This window comes from Muntiacus reevesi, chromosome 2 (genome assembly GCF_963930625.1).
Source record: "Muntiacus reevesi chromosome 2, mMunRee1.1, whole genome shotgun sequence".
NCBI classification, from domain to species: Eukaryota; Metazoa; Chordata; class Mammalia; order Artiodactyla; family Cervidae; genus Muntiacus; species Muntiacus reevesi.
The window spans coordinates 26,033,939-26,058,325 of NC_089250.1; the positions used below are offsets into that span (position 1 = coordinate 26,033,939).

At 38.1% G+C, this 24,387-nt stretch overlaps 2 protein-coding genes across 2 annotated transcripts in view; both read left to right on the top strand.

Annotated features, from left to right (window-relative positions):
• Positions 1 to 24,387, top strand: part of MYO3A (myosin IIIA) — a 167,248-nt gene that overhangs the window by 59,329 nt on the left and 83,532 nt on the right. Inside the window, exons 9-15 of the mRNA XM_065919145.1 lie at positions 8,071 to 8,170; positions 9,972 to 10,088; positions 12,989 to 13,093; positions 13,201 to 13,284; positions 15,781 to 15,983; positions 23,646 to 23,744; positions 23,841 to 23,955. Of these exons, the coding sequence (XP_065775217.1) occupies positions 8,071 to 8,170; positions 9,972 to 10,088; positions 12,989 to 13,093; positions 13,201 to 13,284; positions 15,781 to 15,983; positions 23,646 to 23,744; positions 23,841 to 23,955 (823 nt within the window). The remainder of the gene's footprint in view (positions 1 to 8,070; positions 8,171 to 9,971; positions 10,089 to 12,988; positions 13,094 to 13,200; positions 13,285 to 15,780; positions 15,984 to 23,645; positions 23,745 to 23,840; positions 23,956 to 24,387) is intronic.
• On the top strand, positions 18,776 to 20,097 carry LOC136157803 (heterogeneous nuclear ribonucleoprotein A3-like). The gene is given in 1 exon segment (XM_065919571.1): positions 18,776 to 20,097. A coding segment is annotated over 1 exon segment (954 nt). The 5' UTR covers positions 18,776 to 18,908; the 3' UTR covers positions 19,863 to 20,097.

A 24,387-nucleotide genomic window follows, 5' to 3' on the forward strand; every position in this document is an offset into this window, starting at 1 on the left:
GTTAAATTTGATACGCCAATTAAACATGAAAGTAGTTATCCAGTAGGGAGTGGACATAGGAGTCTGGGCTTTAGGGGAGAAACCCATGTTGAAGATGGTCATTGTCATTTACTTATAGAGGTATTTAGTGCTGTGACACAAACGAGGTCACTGAATGTGAGGATTTAGGAATTTAGTAGGGCGAGAGGAGCCAGAAAAAGTGATTGAGGGATTGTGGCCCTTTAGGGAGGAAGAGCAGGGGAATGTGGTTGGTTGAGAAGCACATAAACTCAGTGTTTCAAGGAGGAAACAGTTAGTTCTGCCAAAGAGTGCTGAAAATTTTAAAAACTGGAGTAATAATGAGTTTGGACACACAAATTCTTCAGTGACCTCAGCCAGATCCTCTCAACGGAGTGGGGTGGAAGGCAGCCCCAGGTAAGAGAATTCTCATTAAGGAGAGGAATGAGGTGAAGAAGAGATAAGGAATATGAACTACTCTTTAAGAAGCTCAGCTGTAACAGGGGAGAGACAGGGCAGTAGCTGGAAGGCCCTGAGGGTCAAAGGAGAGATTTATTTTTTAAAGATAAGAGATACTAGAGCACTCGGTACACTGAAAGAGGGAGAGGTTGATGCCACTGAGGAGATGTGAGCATCACAGCAGTGATCCTGGAGAAAGCAGGTATGCCAGCGAAACAGCTGGCCTTTGCCCAGAGCAGGGACATGTGTCCTCGGCACCGAGAGCAGGCTGTGAGAATAAGAGGACACCAAGGTGAGATCCTGCTGAGTTGTTTAAGAATTATGAGTGTGTGAAAAGAATGAAAGGGGATATCAAAATGTCACCAGTGGTTATCTCTAGGGGATACAGTTACAGGTGATTTATTTTCTTATACTTTTTTTGGTATTCAGTTTTTTTTTTTTTAATCTAAGAATATTTTATATGCTTGTAAAAATGAATGTGATAAAGATAATTGTACACTCTCCCTGACCCTTCATGCTGTCATTCCTCAGAAAGTCAGACTACATGCGACTCATCAGCTGTGTTTATTTTCATTTTCTTCAAGTATTTATTTATTAATATTTATTTGGCCGTGCCAGGTCTTAGTTGCGGCACTTGAACTCTTGGTTGCAGCATGTAGAACCTAGTTCCCCAGCTAGGGACTGAACCCAGGCCCCCTGCATTGGGGGCTGGAGTCTTAGCCTGTAGACCACCAGGGAAGTCCCTGTGTTTGTTGGAATCAGATCGCTTTGCTGTACTGATGTTTGTCCTACAGCTACTTAACTCTACACGTTGAAGGGATTGTGCTACCCCATCTTTACAAGATCCTACTTACAGAAACCATCTCTGCTTTTGGTTGTCTGTAAGCTAAGCGTGAGGAGAAGAAAGCTGTCAGGAACTCTTGGCAGATGGGGGAATCACCAAACATTCTTGGCAAACACAGATGTCAGTTTCATGTCAACATCTAAAACAAGGTCACTCTAAAAAATAGCGAGGAGTCACATTCACACCAGAAACAGACACGATTTCTCAATGGGAACATTTTTCTTCGGCCTCCAGATAATTATGTACAAAAGAGGAAGGGCTATGTGAATGAACAGGGCCATTGAAAGTGTCTCGGAGCTGGGTACTGATGACATCTGTCACTCCAGTCATCGCCAAAGCTGATCTGCTCTTCTGGCTCGTCCAGCTGGGGTGTACTTCTTTCTCAGCATCATTTCAAAACTGCACAATTGGCTAAAAGGGTCAAACTGAAGATCGATAAAAACTAGTCTTCCAGGGCACACTTGTGAGAGCCTGTATGCCCATGGGTGTTACCAGTTGTGACTTTGTTAGTGGAGTTTAAAGATGTCTAAGGATGCTAAAACAAAAGCATTGATTAGATTTCTATTTAACAAAGGATTTCTGTACTATCCCAGTGGCTCCTGAATCACCTTAGAAGATAGAGCTTGATATTTACAAGAGAATATTTAACCAAAGTAAAAGCAAATAAAGCTGTGGATTACAATAGTACAACTGAATAGTAAGGGTAAAAATTTAACATGCAACAGCAAGAGTTCTTTCTTTTTTTCAGTATGTAGAACTGAAATACAAGTGAAGCTATACTAACCACCCCAGTGGGTATTTCTGACCTTTTGACAACATAGAAAGGAAATATTTGTAGTTTAAAGCTATGTCTCCCCAGTCATACAGAGTAAATGAGAAATATAATCTGGTTAACAAGCTGTACTTTTCACAAGAAGACAAAAATCTTATTGGAGGAGTGCTCTTTTCACCAGAGGACAAAAATCTTATTGGAAGGATGCTGACTTTGCCTTCTCCAAGTCTTACAGAAATTAAATCTTTAATAAAGTAACAAGAATGCAAATTAATTCTATAAAATGAAGGCAAAAGGAAAGGTAAAAAATGTAGAAGTATCTTGAAAGATAGGGTAATGATGAAGATTAGACAATTTCCTTTGACAAATAATTATCATTCATTTTTTCATCCTGCACATATATTGAGTACTTACTATGTTCCAGCTACTATTTTAGGTGTTTAAAATGTGTGTTCCATATGAGTACAGACTTTAATCTGTCTTCATAGCTTTATCCCAGCTCTGAACAGTGCCTGAAACATAATAGATGCTCCAGAAATTTAAATGTTTTGTTGAATGAATGCAGTACTAGATGTTGAAATGTACAGTTTAAGGCTCTACCATATTTTGTGTGTATGTATGTGTGTTTGGGGTGGGGGAAAGTCTGACAAATCAGAGCAGGCATAGAGATCTCATATTGATCCTTTGCTGACCTCCCTTTTCAAAATTCTTAAAATTAAAGAGGGGATTTCCTAGGTGGTCCAGTGGTTAAAACTAGGTGCTTCCCATACAGGGGATGTGAGTTTGATCCCTGGTGGGGGAGCTAGGATCCCACATGCAGCGAGGTATGGCCAAAAAATAAAAATAAGGATAATAAAACAATTTTAAAAGAAATACTAAAAAAATGAAAGAGAATTGGACTGAATATCATTTAGTGTCTTTTCTCACTTTTACACCCTATGACGTGGTCAACTGTGTAACTTGTAAAATATCAAGATAGTATTGTTGATTCAACTAATCACGCCTCTTGAGAGAGTGTAAGTGTGAGTCCCTCACTTGTGCTCCTTTGATGTCACAGCTATAAGCTGCCGGTTTTTTTGGCCCCGTTGTCTCTATTATGTTTAAGACGCAACCAAATAACAGGGTGCTGACCATGCTTTCTGGAGCAGTCCACAGTGATGGCTGTGTCCAGCAGTCACTGGCGGTGCAGATACACAGGCATGGGAGAAATAGAAATAGGCAGTCCTAGTGGCCAGGAGACTTCTGTAGTTAAGCTGACCTCAGGGTGAGCAGGGCCAGACCTCCAAGCAGTGGGAGATGGGGTGGGGTCGGGGTGGGGGGTGGAGTATGCTGGAGTATGCAGACCCCGACAGGGGCCTTTTCACCACCTTCCCCCAGCACCTGTTACTGATAAAGTCTGATCACTGCAGTGACCCAGGGAGAGAAACAAAGGAAGGGTTGTTTGCTGATCTAATGCAAAATTCCTGTGAGATACTACCCTCAGGATAGACAGTCCGTCCGAAGCACTGTTGTTCATGAATCCTCCATTAGCAAGGCCTGGGGCCACATTTTCTCACTCTCTACTCAATTCATGCTGATTTTAGTATTGTGTTTTTACCATTCATGTTTGGAGAGGGTAGAGGGTCACCTCTGGGACAAAAAGAGTGAAGACAACTAAATACAAAACAAGTAGAAATAGAAATTAAATATAACTTAAAAGTTATAATTCAATATAACTTAGAAGTAAGTATTAAATATAAAATAAATTAAATATAATATTAAATAAGCATAAGGACAGTGAGGGCTCAGACTATGACCACAAATGGAAAAATAAAATAATTAAAATTTATTAAACATAGCAGTATGAATCTGCTGTATGAATCAGTTTACATGTATTCTATCATTTAATCTTTTAATATCTGTATGAAATAAGTCATTATTATTTCCATTTTATTTCTGAAGAAGCAGAGTAAGTTCCTTGCCCAATGCCACATGGACAATAAGTGGTAGGGCCACAGTTGGAATAATAATAGCAATTATATGTAAAGCATTTCCATATGCCCATTCTAAATGAAAGTTTCATAAGACATAATCCATTTTGTTTGTCCTCACAAAATCTTTTGTTATTTGATCTGAGCATTCAGATTCTGGAGCCCAGCCTCTTAACTGTAACATTGGTATCATTAATACTATGATGTAAACAAAGGAAAGGATTTATATAACTTCACAAATAACTTTTGCTTATATAACCACCTCAGAATTCAGTTCAGTGTTAACAGTTTATTGGTCAGTCTGTTCCTCCCTGGCTTTCTGGCTATTATTGCTATCTGGTTGGCCATGCCTCATGTACCTTGGCTCCTCTACCCTTCCACTGGAAAAAATATAAATAAAGGAGTTATGCTCTAGAGTAGGGCCAAACCATCTTTTAACTCCCCCAATGAAGTCTTTACAAATGGTAAAAACCTAGATTTTTAAAGTCATGAAAATGGCTTTGTATCTTCTCTTCAGAATGAAGCAGTCAGCCACACATGCTCCATAGTGTGCCTATCAATTCACCAACTTCATTTGACAGAGAATTCCAGGCTTGGAAGGCAACAAAGATTATGTGATTCAGCTATTTTTGTTTTTAAAATTTTAAAAACATTTTCTGTTGTGGACTATTTCTTATAAGTCTATTGAATCTGTTACAGTGTTGCTTCCGTTTTATGTTTTGGTTTTTTTGCCACAAGGTATGTGGGATCTTAGCTTCTCATGTGTGCATGCTCAGTCACTTCAGTTGTGTCAAACTGTTTATGATCCTATGGACTGTAGCCTGCCAGGCTCCTCTGTCCATGGGATTCATCAGACAAGAATCCTGGAGTGGGTTGCCATGCCCTCCTCCAGGGGATCTTCTTGATCCAGGAATCAAACCCTTGTCTCCTGCATTGCATGGCTCTCTACCTACTGAACCACCTGGGAAGCCCCTTATCTCCCCAGCCAGGGATCAAACCCATAGCCCCTGCATTGAAAGGTGACGTCTTAACCACTGGGCCACCAAGGAAGTCCCTTATTCAGTTATTTTAATATTACTGGACTAGGTAAGGTTATTAACTCTCAACATTTTTTGTGATAATATCTCTTTAGAAAGTGATGATAGTGATAAATTTATCTTCCTAAATTGCACTAAATAAGCCTACAATGTGTGTGTTCAGTACAAGATCATTCTTCTAATATTTCAGGGCATCTCATATTCAGTGTTTGTTCTTTGAGTTTTAAGAGTTCTCGATATATTAGATTTATTAATTCTTTGTCCATTCTACATATTGCAAATCTTTTCTCCAATTTTTAAATTTGTGTTTTTATTGTACTCATTAAAACTATCTTGTCAAATCTCTTCCATTTTTAATTCTCTTTGTCTTTTCATACTTATAAATTCCATTCTTACTGCATTTTTACACAACTGTTCTTTTGCATCTTCTCCTAGAACTTTAATGATGACATTTTAAATCTGTAAGTTTAAATCCATCTGGAATTAATTTTTGCTTAAAGTAAATACATGATTCCAAAAATTTTAACCAGCTGTTCCAGCATAATTTCTTGAATTTTTTTCTTTCTCTACTAATTTGAAATGCCACATTTATCATATAATAAGTTCTTAGAATAGATGACCCTACATTGCATTCACTACTAGAATTTTAACTTTTCTTAGCTTTTTTTTAACCTAGTGATAATGTTTATTTCTGAAGTGTAGTTAAATGGTTTTTTTTTCTTTATGAAAACATACTACTCCACCCTATTGTTTCCATACTCTGCCCTTTGATTAAAATATTCCACTGGCTTCCCGTGGTGCCTGGAGTCCTGCCTCACCCTGGACCACTATCTCTCCCTCTCTTTCAGCTGAAGGGTCTATCCATGAGTCCAGATCTTAGGCATGCCTTTCCCCCCTTTCCCCATCAGGTATCAGCCTGCCAGCCTCCCCACTCTCAGGTAAAAGTTTCCAGTAAAACTGAAGCACCGAATCAAATTCTGTGAATAGTGTGTGCATTGGGGCAAGAGGTGAGAAAGGTGGTAGGTCAGATAAGTTTTGGTGCCTAAACTGACTTTACTGTTCAAAGACTTCTCAGAATTGGGATGTGAATCAACAGGGAAGGATGCAGGACTGGTCACTAAGTGATACTATCTTTTTCACACCCGCCGGTTTGATGGGGCTCAACATTGCAACTCAAGCCCCCAAATGTATGTTTACACTTTTGTATTCTTGATACAATGCTTGGTCTCTGCCCACAAGTTTCTCCCAGCCTGGCGAGAAGGGGAATATACCTAATTCTTCTGTGATGCATTTTCCCTGGAAAATCCTACAACAGCTTCACAGCAAGGGTGATATTTGAGCCTGACTTTGCATGATAAATAGAATTTTGCCAGACATAGCAGGAAATTCATTCCAGGCAGAGGAAACAAAATGAACAAAGCACAAGATCTTGAAAATAATGGTGCATCTTAGGGAATATTCTAAGAGTGCTGGAAAGTTTGCAGCAAGCCTCTGAAGGTCCATGAATTCCATACCAAGGAATTTTTAAGTTATACTACAGAATATTCCCCTGGAGAAGGAAATGGCAACCCACTCCAATATTCTTGCCTGGAAAATTCCATGGACAGAGGAGCCTGGCGGGCTACAGTCCATGGGGGTCATGAAAGAGTTGGATGTGATATAGTGACTAAACAACAAGAAGAAGAGTAAAAGAGGACCTATCGATAGTGATGACTTTGAGTGAGTGAGAGGAGATGGAATCTAGTGCACAGAATGGGCATCTGGCCATAGATAGAGGGGGGACAATTATCAATAATGGCTTAATTCTCTGGTGGTGGTGGTGGTTTAGTTGCTAAGTCCTGTCTGACTCTTGCAACCCCGTGAGCTGTAGCCTGCCAGGCTCCTCTGTCCATGGGATTCTCCAGGCAAGAATACTGGAGTGGGTTGCCATTTCCTTCTCCAGGGGCTCTTCCTGACCCAGGAATTGAACCCAGGTCCCCTGCATTGCAGGCAGATTCTTTACCAATTGGACTATGAGGGAAGCTCTGATTCTCTGAGAAACCATTATAGTTTGGTGAAGAAATGGTATGATTCTTACTATCCTTCATAATCTATGTATTCCTTCCCCTTTTACTGTTGAACAAATTCAAATGCTTAACAATCTGTCCAAAAATACTGAAAATGTAGTTCCACTGTAAGTAAGAGGATGATGCGTTCATGTCTAGAAGAATCAAAACAGACCCTTGTGTTTACCTCAGCAACTTCTCCAGACCTCATGTCAAATCCAGATCTTTTATGCCGTTATCAGAATAACTGAAATGTTTCACTTTGAAAATACACTTCCTTGTACCTGAACTCAATCTTCTATATATATGCATTTTACCTTTTGAAAGTCCCCAGTATGGCTTATTTTGTATTTCCCTTAAATTCTGCTGAGCAATAATTTTTAAAATTATCATTTCTTGACCACCAGTGACCTAACACTACCTCAGACAAAAATGGAAATCTAATGAATGCAAATCTCCCAACTCATCACTTTGTAACGGATTAAATCACACATTGGAATTTAGAGAAAATGTTAAAGAATATTATATGTAAGATAGGGACTTACCTGGATGTCCAGCAGTTAAGACAGTGCTTCCAATGGAAGCAGTTAAGACTGTGCTTCCAATGCAGGAGGTGCAGGTTTGATCCCTGGTCAGGGAACTGAGATCCCACATGCTGTGCAATGCAGCCAATAAATAAAATAAATAAAAATATTTCGGATAGCTCTTGATGGAAATAATGAACTCCTCTGATCATCCATGAAGTAAGTTTGATGTGTTGCATTTTCCCAGTGGAGAGGAGAAAACATAAAATATATGAGGCTGTTTTCTGGTAAGTTGTTATTGTCAAATTTAAGTAAATAAGCTTTATGGAGGTTTTTTAGCTTCTTAGTATCTAAATTTGACTTTAGTGTGATCAGTAATAAGTTCTCAAATCAGAAAGATTTTCCTTTTCATCGTTCCTCAGACATGAACGTCTTTACACCAAGAAAAATAACTTCAGCAAACCTTTAATTTCCAGTCTCAAGGATGTAGATGATTTAGCAACTCTGGAAGTTCTGGATGAGGTAAGAAACTCGGTTTAATTAAGCCTTCTATCTATTTTTAAAAATTTATAGAAGTGATTTGAGCAGGAGGTTCTTTGAATGGCATCTGTAGGTTTCATGCTTTCTTCTTCTTTTAGTTTCCTGGTCCTCTCTCCTGTTCTGTTTTTCTGTGCATAACTCACATTTCCAGATCTCCCCAGCCCGGTGTCAACTTCTTCTTATGTTTTACACTCAAATCACAAAGATGCTAGATCCCACAAGCTTGAGTTGTTTAGATTACAGTCCTGAGTTTTCTTCAAGAGTCTCAAAAGAATGATTTACTGTAATCAGAAAACCATTTGCCTTTTACCCCACCATTTGGCTTCTCTGGTGGTTAAGACGGTAAAGAATCTGCTTGCAGTGCTGGAGATCTGAGTTCAATCCCTGAGTCAGGAAGATCCCTTGGAGAAGGGAATGACTACCCACTCCAGTATCCTGCCTGGAAAATTCCATGGACAGAGGAGTGGACTACAGTCCATGAGGTCACATAGAATTGGACACAACTAAGGGATTTTCACTTTTTTTTCTTTCCACCATCTGGCACAGTCCCTCCTTTCCCTCATCTGTTTAACATTCAATGGCAGGACCCAAAAAATAAAGCCTCTTAGGTACTCAAGAGCCCATCTTTACCATGGTCTGTGAACCCCTTATGGGATCACAGAGTCCACCTTTTAGGAAATGAATTCTGCTTGAAATTCCTTGTCCCGATGACCTCAGAAATGTTTCACACATCTCTTGTGAAGGTGTAAGTCCAAACCAGTAAATTATGGTCTCAGCCTCTTTTTCCTCATCTCCTTTCATTTCATATAATCACATCATTAGAAAAATAAAAGACTCCTTTTCAGCAAAAGGTTGGAATCACCATCCTGCCTGATCCACAGATTTTTATTTTTTAATACTTCTGAGGCGTACCTGAGCATTTTGCTTAAAAATGCAAGAAATCAGAAGGCATTTTCTGAACAGAAGTAGTCATTTGGTAAATTTAGGGTTGCATAAACAACTCAAGTGCTTCATCAGAATAATCTCTCTTCAGAATGTCAAACATCTCATAATCAAATAGTGTTTGCAAGTCAGAGGTTTGACAACACCTTTATGAATCTTTGTGTATCACATTTTCCAATGATGTGAATTCCTAGGCTTGTGGATTATAAAGAAGACTTTGCTAATCATGTGGCCAACCTTCATATTGAACACTGGGTTTGTTTCTATTAAGTGTATTTTGTGTGTGTGTGTTTCTTTTTTGACCGAAGTATATAAGAACTTTTGTTTTTGTGTCATATACTATAAATGATGATTCCTGGCACTATTAAAATTGATTCCATATACTTCTCTATACTTTTTACTCTGTTTCAAAGCCAAATATTTTAGTGAAGGACCAAGACATTTCACAGAGCCCTTGACTAACCTTGATTTGGAATCAAATCACATTCACTATATCTTCCTTTCTCTATTGTAGTGTTCTTTCTCTTTACTTCATCTACTGCATTTACTTATTTCCTTGAAAGCATTGTGTATTTATAATCCCTGTAACTTAATGTGTTCTATGGAAAACACAGATTGCAGTGACATTCTTCTATGTCTTTTGAAAGAAAAGAAAATACCCATCAAAGGATAAAATAGTTGGTGACCTGAGGTTATACTTCTTACTCTCAATAGACCTTTTTCTTTCTGATCCTGTTCCAGATTCCAGATGTTTTATTTATTTATCATCATTTATTTTAAAAATGATCATTGACCATCAATGATTTTTTAAGAGAAAGAAATTATTTTTATTTCATTATAGAATACAGTCTCAGAGCAACTTGAGAAGTGTTACTCCAGAGATCATATCTACATGTATGTGGGAGACATACTCATTGCTCTTAACCCATTTCAGAGTCTGGATATTTATTCGGCAGAGGTATGTGGTATGACTTGTATTTTCTTACTTTGTACAAAAATTATATTCTTTAGATATTTAAATTAATTTAAACGATGGAGAAGGAAATGGCAACCCACTCTAGTATTCTTGCCTTGAGAACCCCATGGACAGAGGATCCTGGTGGGCTACAGCCCATGGGGTTGCAAGAGTTGGACATGACAGCGACTAAACCACCACCAAATGATGCTAAATAAAATTTTAGCTAGTCCTTTGAATAAACAGTTAAGGGATTTCCTGGTGGTCAGTGGTTAAGACTCTACATTTCCCCTGCAGGGAGAATGGGTTTGATCCCTGAGCAGGCAGCTAATATCCCACATGTTGTGCTGGGTAGCCAAAGAAATCATTGATCACAACAATGACCAAGATAACTGCAGGTTGAACTTTCAAAAACTTTTTAGAACCTTTGAGTAGTGGCCACATGCACATGGTTCTGAACAGAAAATAGCTCTCAGCAGCCCCTGCAGCACCAATAAATAAATAATAGTTAAATGCGCAGTGCTAAGTCACTTCAGTCATGTCTGACTCTTAGTGACCCCATGAACTGTAGCCCACTAGGGTCCTCTGTCCTTGGGATTCTCTAGGGAGGAATACTGGGATGGATTGTCTTTTCCTACTCCAGGGAATCTTCGTGACCCAGGGATCGAACCCAGTCTCTTAAGTCTCCTGCACTGGCAGGCAGGCTCTTTACCACCAGCGCCATCCGGGAAGCCCAGTTCAGTTCAGTTTAGTTGCTCAGTCATGTCCGACTGTGACTGTGGACTGCAGCACGTCAGGCCTCCCTGTCGATCACCAGCTCCTGGAGCTTGCTCAGACTCACGTCCATCAAGTCGGTGATGCCATCCAGCCATCTCATCCTCTGTCGTCCCCTTCTCCTCCTGCCTTCAATCTTTCCCAGCATCAGGGTCTCTTCCAATGAATCAGTTCTTCACATCAGGTGGCCAAATCAGTTGGGAAGCTCAGTAGTTACATAATTATTGTTAAAATATAGAATTAGAGAAGACTAATATATCTGGATGCAGTTTGTGGTCTTTGTGTGAGATATGTTATTTCTTTAAATTATTGGTAATTGGTAACTGGTTCACACTAAGCATCATATCAATAAACAGATGCCTAAAATATGTAGATGTAACGTCTATCAAGTATGAGAGAATCAAAAGTAAAATTACATTGTATATATAGATACTATATGCTTAGTGGCTATAAACTCAGCATTATGAGTTTAAAAATTCCTATTGACATATGGATTGATTTTTTAAAATTAATTTATTTTTTAATTGAAGATCAATTGTTTTACAGAATTTTGTTGTTTTCTGCCAAATATCCACATGAATCAGCCATAATGCCCCCTCCTTCTTGAACCTCTCTCCCATCTCCCTCACCATCCTGCCCCCCTCAGTTGTTACAGAGCCCCTATTTGAGTTCCCTGAGACATATGGCAAATTCCCATTGGCTGTCTATTTTACATATGGTAATGTAAGTTTCCATGTTACTCTCTCCATACATCTCACCCTCTCCCTTCCCTCCTCCCTATAAGTCTGATAAGTCCTCCCTTAAGACTTATAAGTCTGTAAGTCTGTAAGTCTGTTCTCTATGTCTGTTTCTCCATTGCTGCCCTGCAAATAAATTCATCAGTACCATCTTTCTAGATTCCATGTGTCTATGTTAGGATATGATATTTATCTTTCTCTTTCTGACTTATTTCATCCTGTATAATAGGCTCTAGGTTCATCCACCTCATTAGAACTGATTCAAATGCATTCCTTTTTATGGTTGAGTAATATTCCATTGTATCTATGTACCACAGCTTTTTTATCCATTTATCTGTCAGTGGACATCTAGGTTGCTTCCATATTCTAGCTACTGTAAGTAGGGCTGCAGTGAACATTGAGGTACATTGATGGGGTACATCAATCTTTGATTGATTTTTTAATATCAGGTGGTATATTTTATGAATTTAAGTGTATAGTTATTTAATATTCAACCCCTAATGTTTAAATATAGATTAATATTCTGGAGTTAAGCTAGGCTTTTTATTATTTATTTTGTGTGCGTGCTGTATATTTAGTTGGGTCCATACTCTTCTAGTTATTTGTGTAGTACTCTAGAATAGTATTTTCATACTGTGCTTAATATAATTTTTTGTGTGAAAATATATAATTCTCTTAGCTTCTACCATTTTAAGAGTTAGAAGAATAATGCATTTTGAACATTGACAAAAGTTTTAGAAGATTTGGGCTTGAGTGCCTATTCTGCTAAAACTTAGCTATGCAATCTTGGGCAAATCAAATGAAAAACTGTATGTTATTAATAAATGATATGAAAGGAAAAAAGTAGTACTTGTATATCATATTATTATATCTAAGGAATAATTCACAAAATGATACCTAATTGTCTTATTAAATTGCTTATTTAAAGAAATTATAGGGATTTCCTTGGTGGTACAATGGTTGAGACTCTGTACTTCCAGTGCAGGGAGCAAGGGTTTGATCACTGGCAGGGTAACTAAGAGCCTACATGCCCCATGGCCAAAAGAAACATTTAAATAAAATAAATTATTGCATTTGGAAACGTTAAGTTCTGCTTTGGAAGTGTTATTCACTTCCAAAAGAGTCTTCATTTAAATACCACTGACCATGTTATGTCATATTATATCATGTCATTTTTCCCTGTTGTTTTATATCAAACTTTTATTTTACATAATTATGCATTATTTGTGCATGTATGTGTATATGTAATATGTATTAATGTTTTGGTGGTTTAGTAATGCTTTGCAGGTATTTGATGGACCTGTTGCTTTAAAAATTAGTGCTCTATCTGTAAATAAACAGGGTTTAAACAGAAACCAAAACCCTATAGCACATGTTCTTTTTAACTTCTAGCATTCCAAGTTGTATATTGGAGCAAAGAGAGCTGCCAATCCTCCTCACATTTTTGCCATGGCTGACTTAGGATACCAGTCTATGGTAACATACAGTTCAGATCAGGTAAGGAGAAGCTCATGTTCTTAGAAATTCTCCTCTTAGTTTCTTGTGTGTCCATTGAATATTGTGAGGATGAAGTGTTCTTACCAGTCCTTTTTCTCACTACACAGTGCATTGTTATTTCTGGAGAAAGTGGTGCTGGAAAAACTGAAAGTGCTCATCTCTTAGTTCAGCAGCTGACAGTGCTTGGAAAGGTATAATTTAGTATCTTTCTCTATCCTAACAGAAATATTTGTTATAGTTCAGAATTTAATTTAATTGATGAAGTTAACATCTATGAACTACCACATTTAATAATGCCCAGAAATTATAATACATTTGTTGTCCTTCGTGAGTGTAAAATATAACAAAAAGTATAAGAAGCATATTTTTTTTTGAGCAAATTCTAACTTTTCTCAGTCTTAGTAGACAAGGTTTTATAAATGTAATTTTCTCTCTTTCTGGCCCTAATATATTCACTGAATCCTTTCTTTACTTCCTCTTCTTTTGTTACTAGCAAGTTGAAGGGGAGTCAGTATACAGAAATTAATTATACATACCAAAACTGATCAGTTAGAAATTTAAATATATCATTTATATTACCACCATAAAAGCATGAACTATTTAAATCTATATCTTACAAACCATGTGCAAGATTTGTCTGCTGAAAAATAGAAAAATTGATAAAAGAAATCAAAGAAGACTTGAACAATAGGAGAGATATGACATGTTCATGGATTAAAAGATTCAATATTATTAAGATATCAGTTCTCTACAAATTGATCTGTAGATTCACTGTCATTTACAGTAAAAATCCCAGCAGGATTTTATATTTTAGAAACTGAGAAGTTGAATCAAAATTTATGTGGAAAAGGCAAAGGAACTGTAATAATCAGTTTTGAAAAAGAACAAAGTTGGAGAATTAACAAATACTACCTGATTTCAAGAGTCACTATAAAACTGTAATAGTCAGGACAGTGTGTTATTGAAGAAAAGATGGCATACAGATCAAAGGAATAAAGTAATCTACACAGTACTGTTTAAGTATTGCTGAAGCTCCAATACTTTGGCCACCTGATGTGAAGAACTGATTCATTGGAAAAGACCCTGATGCTGGGAAAGATTGAAGGCAGAAGGAGAAGGGGACAACAGAGGATGAGATGGTTGGATGGCATCACTGACTTGATGGACTTGAGTTTGAAAACTCTGGGAGTTGATGGACGGGGAAGCCTGGTGTGCTGCTTCCATGGAGTCCATGGAGTCGCAAAGAGTTGGACGTGACTGAGCAACTGAACTGAATCTGCACGTGTGGCTTATTGATTTGCAACTAAAGTGCAAAGATCAGTTAATGATAATCTTTTAACAAATGGTGTATGCCCATACAAAAATATTGAACTTTACATTAGGCCTCACAAACTATAAAAAATTAACTTCAAATGGATCATAGACAAAAGATTAAACCAAAAACTAAAATTTCTAGAAGAAAATTGTCAGTTAACTTTGTTCTTCAGGGTCAGGCAAAGAGTTGTTAGATGCAACATAAAAAGCTTTTGATAAATTTGATTTCACCAAAATTAGAAACATCCTGTTCGCTGAATGACACTGTTAAGAAAATGAAATATAAGCTATAGACTCAGAGAAACTATCTGCAAGTCACATATCTAATAAAAGACTTGTATTCAGAATATATATTTAAAAACTCTTAAAAATTCCAAAGTAAGAACTCAAATAACAAAAAAGAAACAAAAAAATGACTAGTCATTTTACCAAAGATATATATAAATGGCCAAAAGCAAATGAAAATAGGATGCTCAACCCAGTAGTCATTAGGGAAATGCAAATTAAAACCACCATGAAATACCATAAAAATGGCTAAAATATTTTTTAGAAGTCTGATAAGGATGCTAAGTGCTGACAAGGATGTAGAGGAACTGAATGAAACTCTCTTAACATTGCTACTGAGAATGCAAGATGGTACAGCCTCTGCACTGTTGGGAAAACAGTGCAGAAGCTTCTTAGAAAGTCTAATCATACTCATTATACAATTCTACTCCTAGATATTTACCCAAGTGATATAAAAACCCATGTTCATACAAAAAACTATAGATAATTTATATCAGCTTTATTCATAATCTCCAAGAAGAGGAAACAAGGGAACTAGGAAATGAATAAAGAAACAATGGTATATCCATTCAGTGGAATATTACTCAGCAACAGAAAGGAATGGACCCTGATACAAAGCAATAAAGCTCACTGGATGAGATTTGGATAAATCTCAAGTTCCCTAGGCTAAGTCAGAGAAACCAGATTAAGAATACTACATACCACATGGTTCACTTTCTGTGTTATTCTTGCAAATTTAAAACATGAAACATGTCAGTGATTGTTGGGGGTTGAGGGTGGAGGGACGGATTGACTGCGGAACAATGAGACAAGTTTGGAGGTTATTGGATTTTTCTGTATGTGAATCATAGTGGGATTCATATGATTGCATGTGTTTGTAGAAACTTTCAGAACCATATAAAGGGTGAATCTCACTCTATGTAATTTTACCTTAAATTTTTTAAATGGGGTTGTAACATCTGGCAACAAACCAAGAACATGTTCTTGTATGTTTACATCTACATAAAGTGCTTATCAAAGAGACCTTTCATTTCATACAAAAATAAAATTTTACTTTTTTTTTTTTAACACCTTGACATTTTCTGTAGGCTAATAACAAAACCCTGCAAGAGAAGATTTTACAAGTGAACAATTTGGTGGAAGCATTTGGCAATGCCTGCACTATTATAAATGACAATTCCAGTCGATTTGGAAAATACTTAGAAATGAAATTTACCCCTTCTGGAGCTGTCGTGGGAGCACAGATCTCTGAATACCTGCTGGAGAAATCCCGAGTTATCCATCAAGCTAGGTAAGTTCATGTCACCTAGTTCCTATTATCTGGGAAACGTAAGCCAAGATGATGCTTTTGTTTTAATAATAAAGTGTCTTACTCATGTAGCAAAAATTCAACAAAAGTTTGCTCATCATCTGCTATGTATGAGGCATTGCCTATTGGAAACAGAGATCCCTCAGCACTATCTTACTCTCTTATAGGTTATATCCAGTAGAGGAGTTAGTTGTTGTTTTAGTCATTAAATTGTTTCTGAACCTGGATGGTAGCCCTCCAGGTTCCTCTGTCCATGGGATTTCCCAGGCAATAATACTGGAGTGGGTTGCCATTTCCTTCCCCAGGGGATCTTCCGATCCAGGGATCAAACCCACGTCTCTTGCATTGGAAGGCAGTTTCTTTACCACTGAGCCACCAGAGAAGCCCTAAAAGAGTTAGTAAATAACCTAAATTTATAAAAACAGATAGAAAGCCTAAGCCCATCATAGAAGTACTAACAGGATAAATTAGAGTGATTTCTTAAGTAGAGGAGAATATACTTCTCTACACAAAACAGATGTGAAATTTAATTAGAAATAACTTATTTTTTCTTTTAAATGTTGGTATATATAAATAGATCTTTGTATTGATTATATTCTCCCCAGTGTTTATACACAAGGGATTCCCCCCCCCAAAAAAAAAGGATTCAGGAAGGGGTTTTATTGTAGTGTTCTTTTCCTTACCTTCTGATTAAGCCACCAACATGATGTTCTGGTATGTTCAGGTTGAGCAAGTTCCTTTTGGCAGTTTGTAGCTGAATGACAAAATTTATCTTCTGTCTTCATGATCCCAAACCACCTTTGTTTGTTGTTCTAATGAAAAAACTATAATCATAGCATTGAATTTGTACCCTGGTGTTTTTTTAAAAGTTGTGACAATTTCGAGTTTTCCATTTTTCTTTTCTTTTTTTTAATAAGATCTCATGGATTTTATCTGCTTTTACTTTTTAAATTAATTTATTTTTTAATTGGAATATAAGTGCTTTACAACACTGTATTGGTTTCTGTTAATACAGCAGAAATGGATTCTGCTTCACAATGCAGTGAACCAGCTTTATGCGTACATGTATCCGCTCCCTCCTGAGCCTCCTCTCCAGCCCCCGTCCCACCCCTCTGGGTCCTCAGGGAGCACTGCGCTCGGCTCCCTGTGCTATACAGCAGCTTCCCACTAGCTGTCTGTATTACACATGGTAGTGCGTGTTGGTTTTATTTTGAATTATCTACATTGTCGTAGTTATGTGTTGTATGTTAAATTCCCAGGAATTTAGGTACAATAGAATTTAATATAAATGCCTTTAAGTATTTGGGCTTCCCTGGTGGCTCAGACAATAAAGAATCTACCTGCAAAACAGAAGACCCAGGTAGATCCCTGGGTCTGGAAGATCCCTTGGAGAAGGGAATGGCAACCTACTCTAATATTCTTGCCTGGAGAATCCCATGCACAGAGGAGCCTGGAGGGCTACAGTCCATGGGGCCGCAGAGAGTCTGACATGACTGAGCGACTAAGCAGGCATGCGATATAAGTATTTACTATAAATACCTTCAAATTTACTGTCATAAAAATAATGTCATTCATGTTTATTGGACTATTGCACCATATAGTCTAGAAAACAGCACAATAAGGGTCATATTTTAGGCATACTATGAAGAAAGTAAGCTTATTTTCAGCTGGCCTAAATGACTTTAGTTTACATTGTTTATTGGGGAAAAGTATTCCAGGTCAAAATACATCTCAGTTATAATTCAAGAACATTGCCTTATAATTTTTTCATTTTCCAGGTTTTTTACATTTATTTTTTTCTTTTACTTAGTTTGAATTTCATTTTTAAATACTAGAGAAGCTTTTTTATGATGTTTTAAAGTGAAAGTATCAGAGATGTAATAGAAGAATTCTTAGTAGGTCCTTTACAAGATGATACACCCTGTCAGTCAGGATCTGAAAGGAAAGAACCAGTTCAAAGGGTCTAACTGAGAGGACTGTTTGCAGAGGAGAGGGCTGGAAAAACCCAGAATAAATGGTGAGATACGCACAGACTGGCAGTGCTGTGACATCATCCCAGCCCTGGGTCTGTAGGGCAGAAGGGGGGCCCACACCGCAGAGCCTGCTGAGAACTAGGACTGTGGAGGGTTGCCGCCTCTTGGGAGCCGCTGCCTGAAGGAATGTGGTCCACCCTCAGTATCTGTGGGGGACCCTGAGGAAGCCTTAGTGGGTCTACAGTAGGGGTAGGCCAGAGAATACAGTGACCCTTGAACACTGTGAGGTTAAGGGGTGCCAACTGCCCTTGCAGTCAAAAATTTACAAATAGCTTTGACTTTCCCCAAACGTAGCTGGTAATAGTCTACTGTGAACCAGAAGCCTTACCGATAACCAGCCAATTAATGTGTATTTTGTTAAAGTATATGTACTGAGTCTTACAATAAGACAAGCTAGAGGAAAGAAAATGTTCTTAAGAAAACTATAAGGAAGAGAAAATATATTGAAAGTACTGTACTGTATCTACTGATGCTGTGAAGTTCATGTTGTCTCTTTATAAGATGAATCATCTCTCAATACCTATATCAGTATTGTCTTAGATGATATTTTCAATGTTATCCTAACACTGGACATCAAAAAGGAAAAGATAATGTGAAAAATAACTTCATATTTACTGATTGCTTCACAGTAGCCTAGCTGATATACTAGTGAATGAATCTTATTCTTTTTAAGAATCTTAAAAATATTAGGCTCTCGGTCCCATATTGAACTCGAGTTGGAAGAGGCGAGTCCAGTCTCAGAATAGAGGGTCATGATCCCAAGGAACCAGAGCAGTTGAGAAAGCTGTTCATTGGTGGTCTGAGCTTTGAAACTGCAGATGATAGCTTAAGAGAACATTTTGAGAAATGGGGCACCCTTACAGATTGTGTGGTGATGAGAGACCCCCAGACAAAACGTTCCAGGGGCTTTGGTTTTGTGACTTACTCTTGTGTGGAAGAAGTGGATGCAGCAATGTGTGCTCGGCCACACGAGGTTGATGTGCGTGTAGTGGAGCCAGAGAGAGCTGTTTCTAGAGAGGATTCTGTAAAGCCTGGTGCCCATCTAACAGTGAAGAAAATTTTTGTTGGTGGTATTAAAGAAGATACAGAAGAATATAATTTGAGAGACTACTTTGAAAAGTATGGCAAGATTGAAAGCATAGAAGTTATGGAAGACAGGCAGAGTGGAAAAAAGAGAGGATTTGCTTTTGTAACTTTTGATGATCATGATACAGTTGATAAAATTGTTGTTCAGAAATACCACACTATTAATGGGCATAATTGTGAAGTAAAAAAGGCCCTTTCTAAACAAGAAATGCAATCTGCTGGATCACAAAGAGGTTGTGGAGGTGGATCTGGCAACTTTATGGGTCGTGGAGGAAACTTTGGAGGTGGTGGAGGTAACTTTGGCCGTGGTGGAAACTTTGGTGGAAAAGGAGGCTATGGTGGTGGAGGTGGTGGCAGCTGAGGGAGTTACAGAGGATGATGTTACGGAGGAGGTGATGATGGATACAATGGATTTGGAGGTGATGGTGGCAACTATGGTGGTGGTCCTGGTTATAGTAGTAGAGGAGGTTACAGTGGTGGTGGACCAGGATATGGAAACCAAGGTGGTGGATATGGTGGCGGTGGTGGAGGATATGATGATTACAATGAAGGAGGAAATTTTGGAGGTAACTATGGTGGTGGTGGAAACTGTAATGATTTTGGAAATTATAGTGGACAACAGCAGTCAAATTATGGACCCATGAAAGGGGGTAGTTTTGGTGGAAGAAGCTCGGGCAGTCCCTATGGTGGTGGTTATGGATCTGGTGGTGGAAGTGGTGGATATGGTAGCAGAAGGTTCTAAAAACTCAGAAGAAAAGGGCTACAGTTTTTAGCAGGAGAGAGAGCGAGAAGTTGTCAGGAAAGCTGAAGGTTACTTTGAGAAAGTCGTCCCAAATGCGTTAGAGGAACTGTAAAAATCTGCCACAGAAGGAACAATGATCCATAGTCAGAAAAGTTACTGCAGCTTAAACAGGAAACCCTTCTTGTACAGGACTGTCATAGCCACAGTTTGCAAAAAAGTGCAGCTATTGATTAATGCAATGTAGTGTCAATTAGATGTACATTCCTGAGGTCTTTTATCTGTTATAGCTTTGTCTTTTTCTTTTCATTACATCAGGTATATTGCCCTGTAAATTGTGGTAGTGGTACCAGGAATAAAAAATTAAGCAATTTTTAACTTTTCCAAAAAAAAATTAGGGCAGACAGTATTACAGTCATATTCTTCATACAGTATTGGAAACATTGGTACATTAAAAAAAAAAAACGCTTGGTGATGACAGGCTGATATGCAATTTCTCCAGTTATGAGAGAGAGGCATGCTGCATGGTCATGTAATTGAGAGCAGAGTGATAAAATAGTAAGAAAAGTAACACATGGTTAATTTTATGTTAAGTGTCACCACCCCCTGTATGCCTGGGTAAAGATAAGTTCTCCACTTCATCTTGCACAAGATATTCTACACACATTTTTTTTTATATTGGAAAAATTTGCCTATAATTTTCCATAATTCATATTATCCATGTAAATAGACACATGAAGTTCAAACCTGCATTGTTCAAGGTCAGCTGCCTTATCTGGTGACTTGCTGAGCCCTGGGGTTTGCCCCCAGGCCATTCTGACCTGGGTATCACTAATCATATGAGCTGTCCCTTCTTGATGTGGTTAAGGCAGGACATGAGGTTGGGTAATCTTTGGAGATACCCATGAGATGGGTAATCTTTTTTTCCTGTTCCTTTAATTCTCTAATTGTTTATCTACTGAAGGTCAGTATATTTCCTATATCACCTCCAGGTCTTATCAAATTACAGTCCTCAGTAAACGTAAACTGATAATTAACAAGAACACTACCAATTGTGTGTGTCTACATTTATGAGTCATTCTGCTAATTGTGCACAGCATCATTTAAGTGTTAAAGGTATGACACATAGAGCAATCAATGTGATTTCATTAGAACAAAGCAAACTAAATTATATGCTGTGCCTGTCTTAGAGGAGTTTTGTTATTTTGTGGTAAAAAAAGATCAGAAATGAACTTTCAGTTTTGTTCCAACCTTGCTCGTGTACAACACTCTTGTTCATCAAAGCGTTACTGATGACTGCCACAAATGACGGTAGAGGCGTAGAAGGTATGAACACAGTCAGCTCTAAAGGGTGTGGCCATCCTCATGTCAGCATCTGAGCCTGCGGACGCCCCTTTTCTTGAAACGCTCACCTGTCTTCGCTTTTATGACTGAACTCATCTCTGAGTTTTTTCTCTCTGACTTAGATTCATCCATCCATTCCCAAAATGTGTACCTATCAAAAGTTTGTTCTTGGAGTGTTTCTTTCTCTGAATATTCTCAGGCTTAGCAATTTCTTCTGACATCATGACCTCAATGGATAGCTCTATGTGATTGACAGCAGAAGATGTGTGTCTTGCTGTGTCCCAAGATCATATTTTCATTTCCAACAACCTGCTTTCACCTCAAATTCAATTGAATACAAGCATACTTTGGACATATTTGTGGCTTTGGTTCCAGCCCACTGCAATAAGGTGAATATCACAGAAAAGCAAGTCACATGAATTTTTCAGTCTCTTGGTGCATACAAAAGTTACCTTTACAATATGTTGTAGTTTATTATGTGTGTAGTGGCATTATGTCTAAAAAAAGTACACATATCTTAATTTAAAATGTTTTATTGCTAAAACCTGCTAGCCATCATCTGAGCCTTCAGGTCAGTCATTCAGTCCTGTCTGACTCTTTGCCACCCCCATGGACTGCGGCACACCAGACTTCCCTATTCATCACCAACTCCTGAAGCTTGCTCAAACTCATGTCCATCGAGTCAGTGACGCCATCCAACCATCTCATCCTCTATTGCCCCTTCTCCTCCTGCCTTCAACCTTTCTCGACATTCGTTAGTTGTTTTCCAGCAAATCAGTTCTTCACATCAGCTGGCCAAAGTATTAGAGCTTCAGCATCAGTCCTTCCAGTGAATATTCAGGGCTGATTTCCTTCAGCCAGTTTTAATTTTTCGTCTGGGAGAGGATCTTGCCTCCATATTGATAGCTGCTGATGGATCAAGTTGGTAGCTGCTGAAGATTGAGGTGTCTGTGGCAACTTATTACCAATGAAGTTTGCCTCTTTGACTGACTGTTCCTTTCATGAATAATTCCTCTGTGGCCTGTGATGCTGTTTGATACCTTTTTGCCCACAGTGGAACTTCTTTCAACACTGGAGTCAGTCCTCTCAAACCCTGTTGCTGTTTTATCAACTCCCTTTATGTCACATTCTAAATCTTTTGTTGCCATTTCAACAATCTTCACAGCATCTTCACCAGTAGATTCCATCTTAAGAAACCACTTTCTTTGCTCATCCATAAGAAGCAACTCTCTAGCCATTCCAGTTTTATCATGAGACTGTAACAATTCCATCACATCTTCAGGCTCCACTTCTAATTCTCGTTCTCTCCACTTCTAATTCTCGTTCTCTTGCTATTTCTGCCTCATATGCAGTTACTTCCTCCACTGAAGTCTGGAACCCCTCAGTCATTCATGAGGGTCAGAATCAACTTCTTCCAAATTCCTGTTAATTTTGATTATTTGGCTTCTTCCCATGAGTCATGAATATTCCTAATGAAATCTAGAATGGTGAGTCCTTTCCAGAAGGTTTTCAATTGACTTTACCCAGATTCATCAAAGGAATCACTCACTACCTATGGCAGGCATAGCCTTACAAAATATATTTCTTAAATAAAAAGACTTGAAAGTCAGCATTACTTCTTGATTCATGAACTGCAGAGTGGATGCTGTGTTAGTGGGCATGAAAACAACATTAATTTCATTGTACATCTTCATCAGAGCTTTTGGGTGACCAGGTGCCTTGTCCATGAGCTTTCATAGTTTGGAAGAAATATTTTTTTTCTGAGCAGTAGGTCTTCAACACCCCATTGTAACCACATTCCTTAATTGTGCTATTATAGAGCCTTGGAAATGCTGATTGTACAGAGAACCGCAGAGAACTTGAGATTCATGAGCAACAGATTTCTCTTGCAAGAGAGAAAACTGAGCCCCAGAAAGACAGGGTAGAGAGGTGGTTGATGACATGGGCTTTGGAGTCAAACAGCCCTGGTGAAATCCAGTTTGGCCATCAACTCTGTGACCTGAGGGGAGGTTAGTGTCCCCTCTAAGCATCAGTTTCTTTGTACGTGAAATGAGGGGGTTAAGGCAGGTGACTAAGATCATGTAGCACTCACCACCACCGGGTATGCTCTATTCATTATTACTTTGTTCCCACTGGCATGTAAACTTTAAGAAGTCAGGGCATTTTGACTGTTTGCTCCTGCTGTATCCCCATTGCTTAGAAAATGCCTGGTGGGCACACAAGTATGTACCGAATGATTCAAACAAAGCGCTTAGCAGAGTCTATAATTCAATGACAGTTGCTGTTGAAAATACTAAAGACAGTCGCAACCGCAGAAAGCCAAAATCCAGTATTCCAGGAAACCCTCTGTGGCACTCACAGTTGTTCTGATAATTATATCATCAAAAAACTTTAGCAGTTAATAAGTGTTCTTACTAACCACCTTCCTGAATATCTTTTCAGTGGAGAAAAAAACTTTCATATTTTTTATTACATCTATACTGGTTTAGCTGAAAAGAAGAAATTAGCCCATTATAAACTGCCAGAAGACAAGCCTCCCAGGTAAACCAGCAGCTTGAACTTCTAAAAATAATATTTCTACTTTTCACTAAATTTTAGATTCGTACCTATTCTTTGGGATTTCCCCCCCACCCCCAGATACCTGCAGAATGACCACATCAGAACAATACAGGACATGATGAATAATAGTTTCTATAAATCCCAATATGAATTAATTGAGCAGTGTTTCAAAGTCATCGGTTTTACAATGGAGGTGAGTATGGAAGACTTTTAAACCTTTAAGTGTCTTTTTGTCATCACTCATGGTAAGAGTTAGCATTTATAGAGTGGTCCACATGCCAGACATTGTGCTCAGTGCGTTGCATGGATAATTTTTTAAATTACTGAAATAACCTTATGAAATAATGATTATCATTTTTATCTCATACTTGAGGAAACTGTGGTCTTGAGATATAATTGAACTTGGTTTTGTTCTTAATCTTTTATTTTATATATATTTACCTCTCCCGCATATATATAAAATTTTATGTAAATACATAAATGTGATCACGTCACACTTTTTTTAGTGCAGTGTTTTCTTCTTACAGCTTTATTAAGATGTTAATCACATACTGTACAAGTCAGCCATTTAAACCTGTACTTTTTAATGACTCAGTACAGCCACAGAGGTGTGCATCCTTCTCCA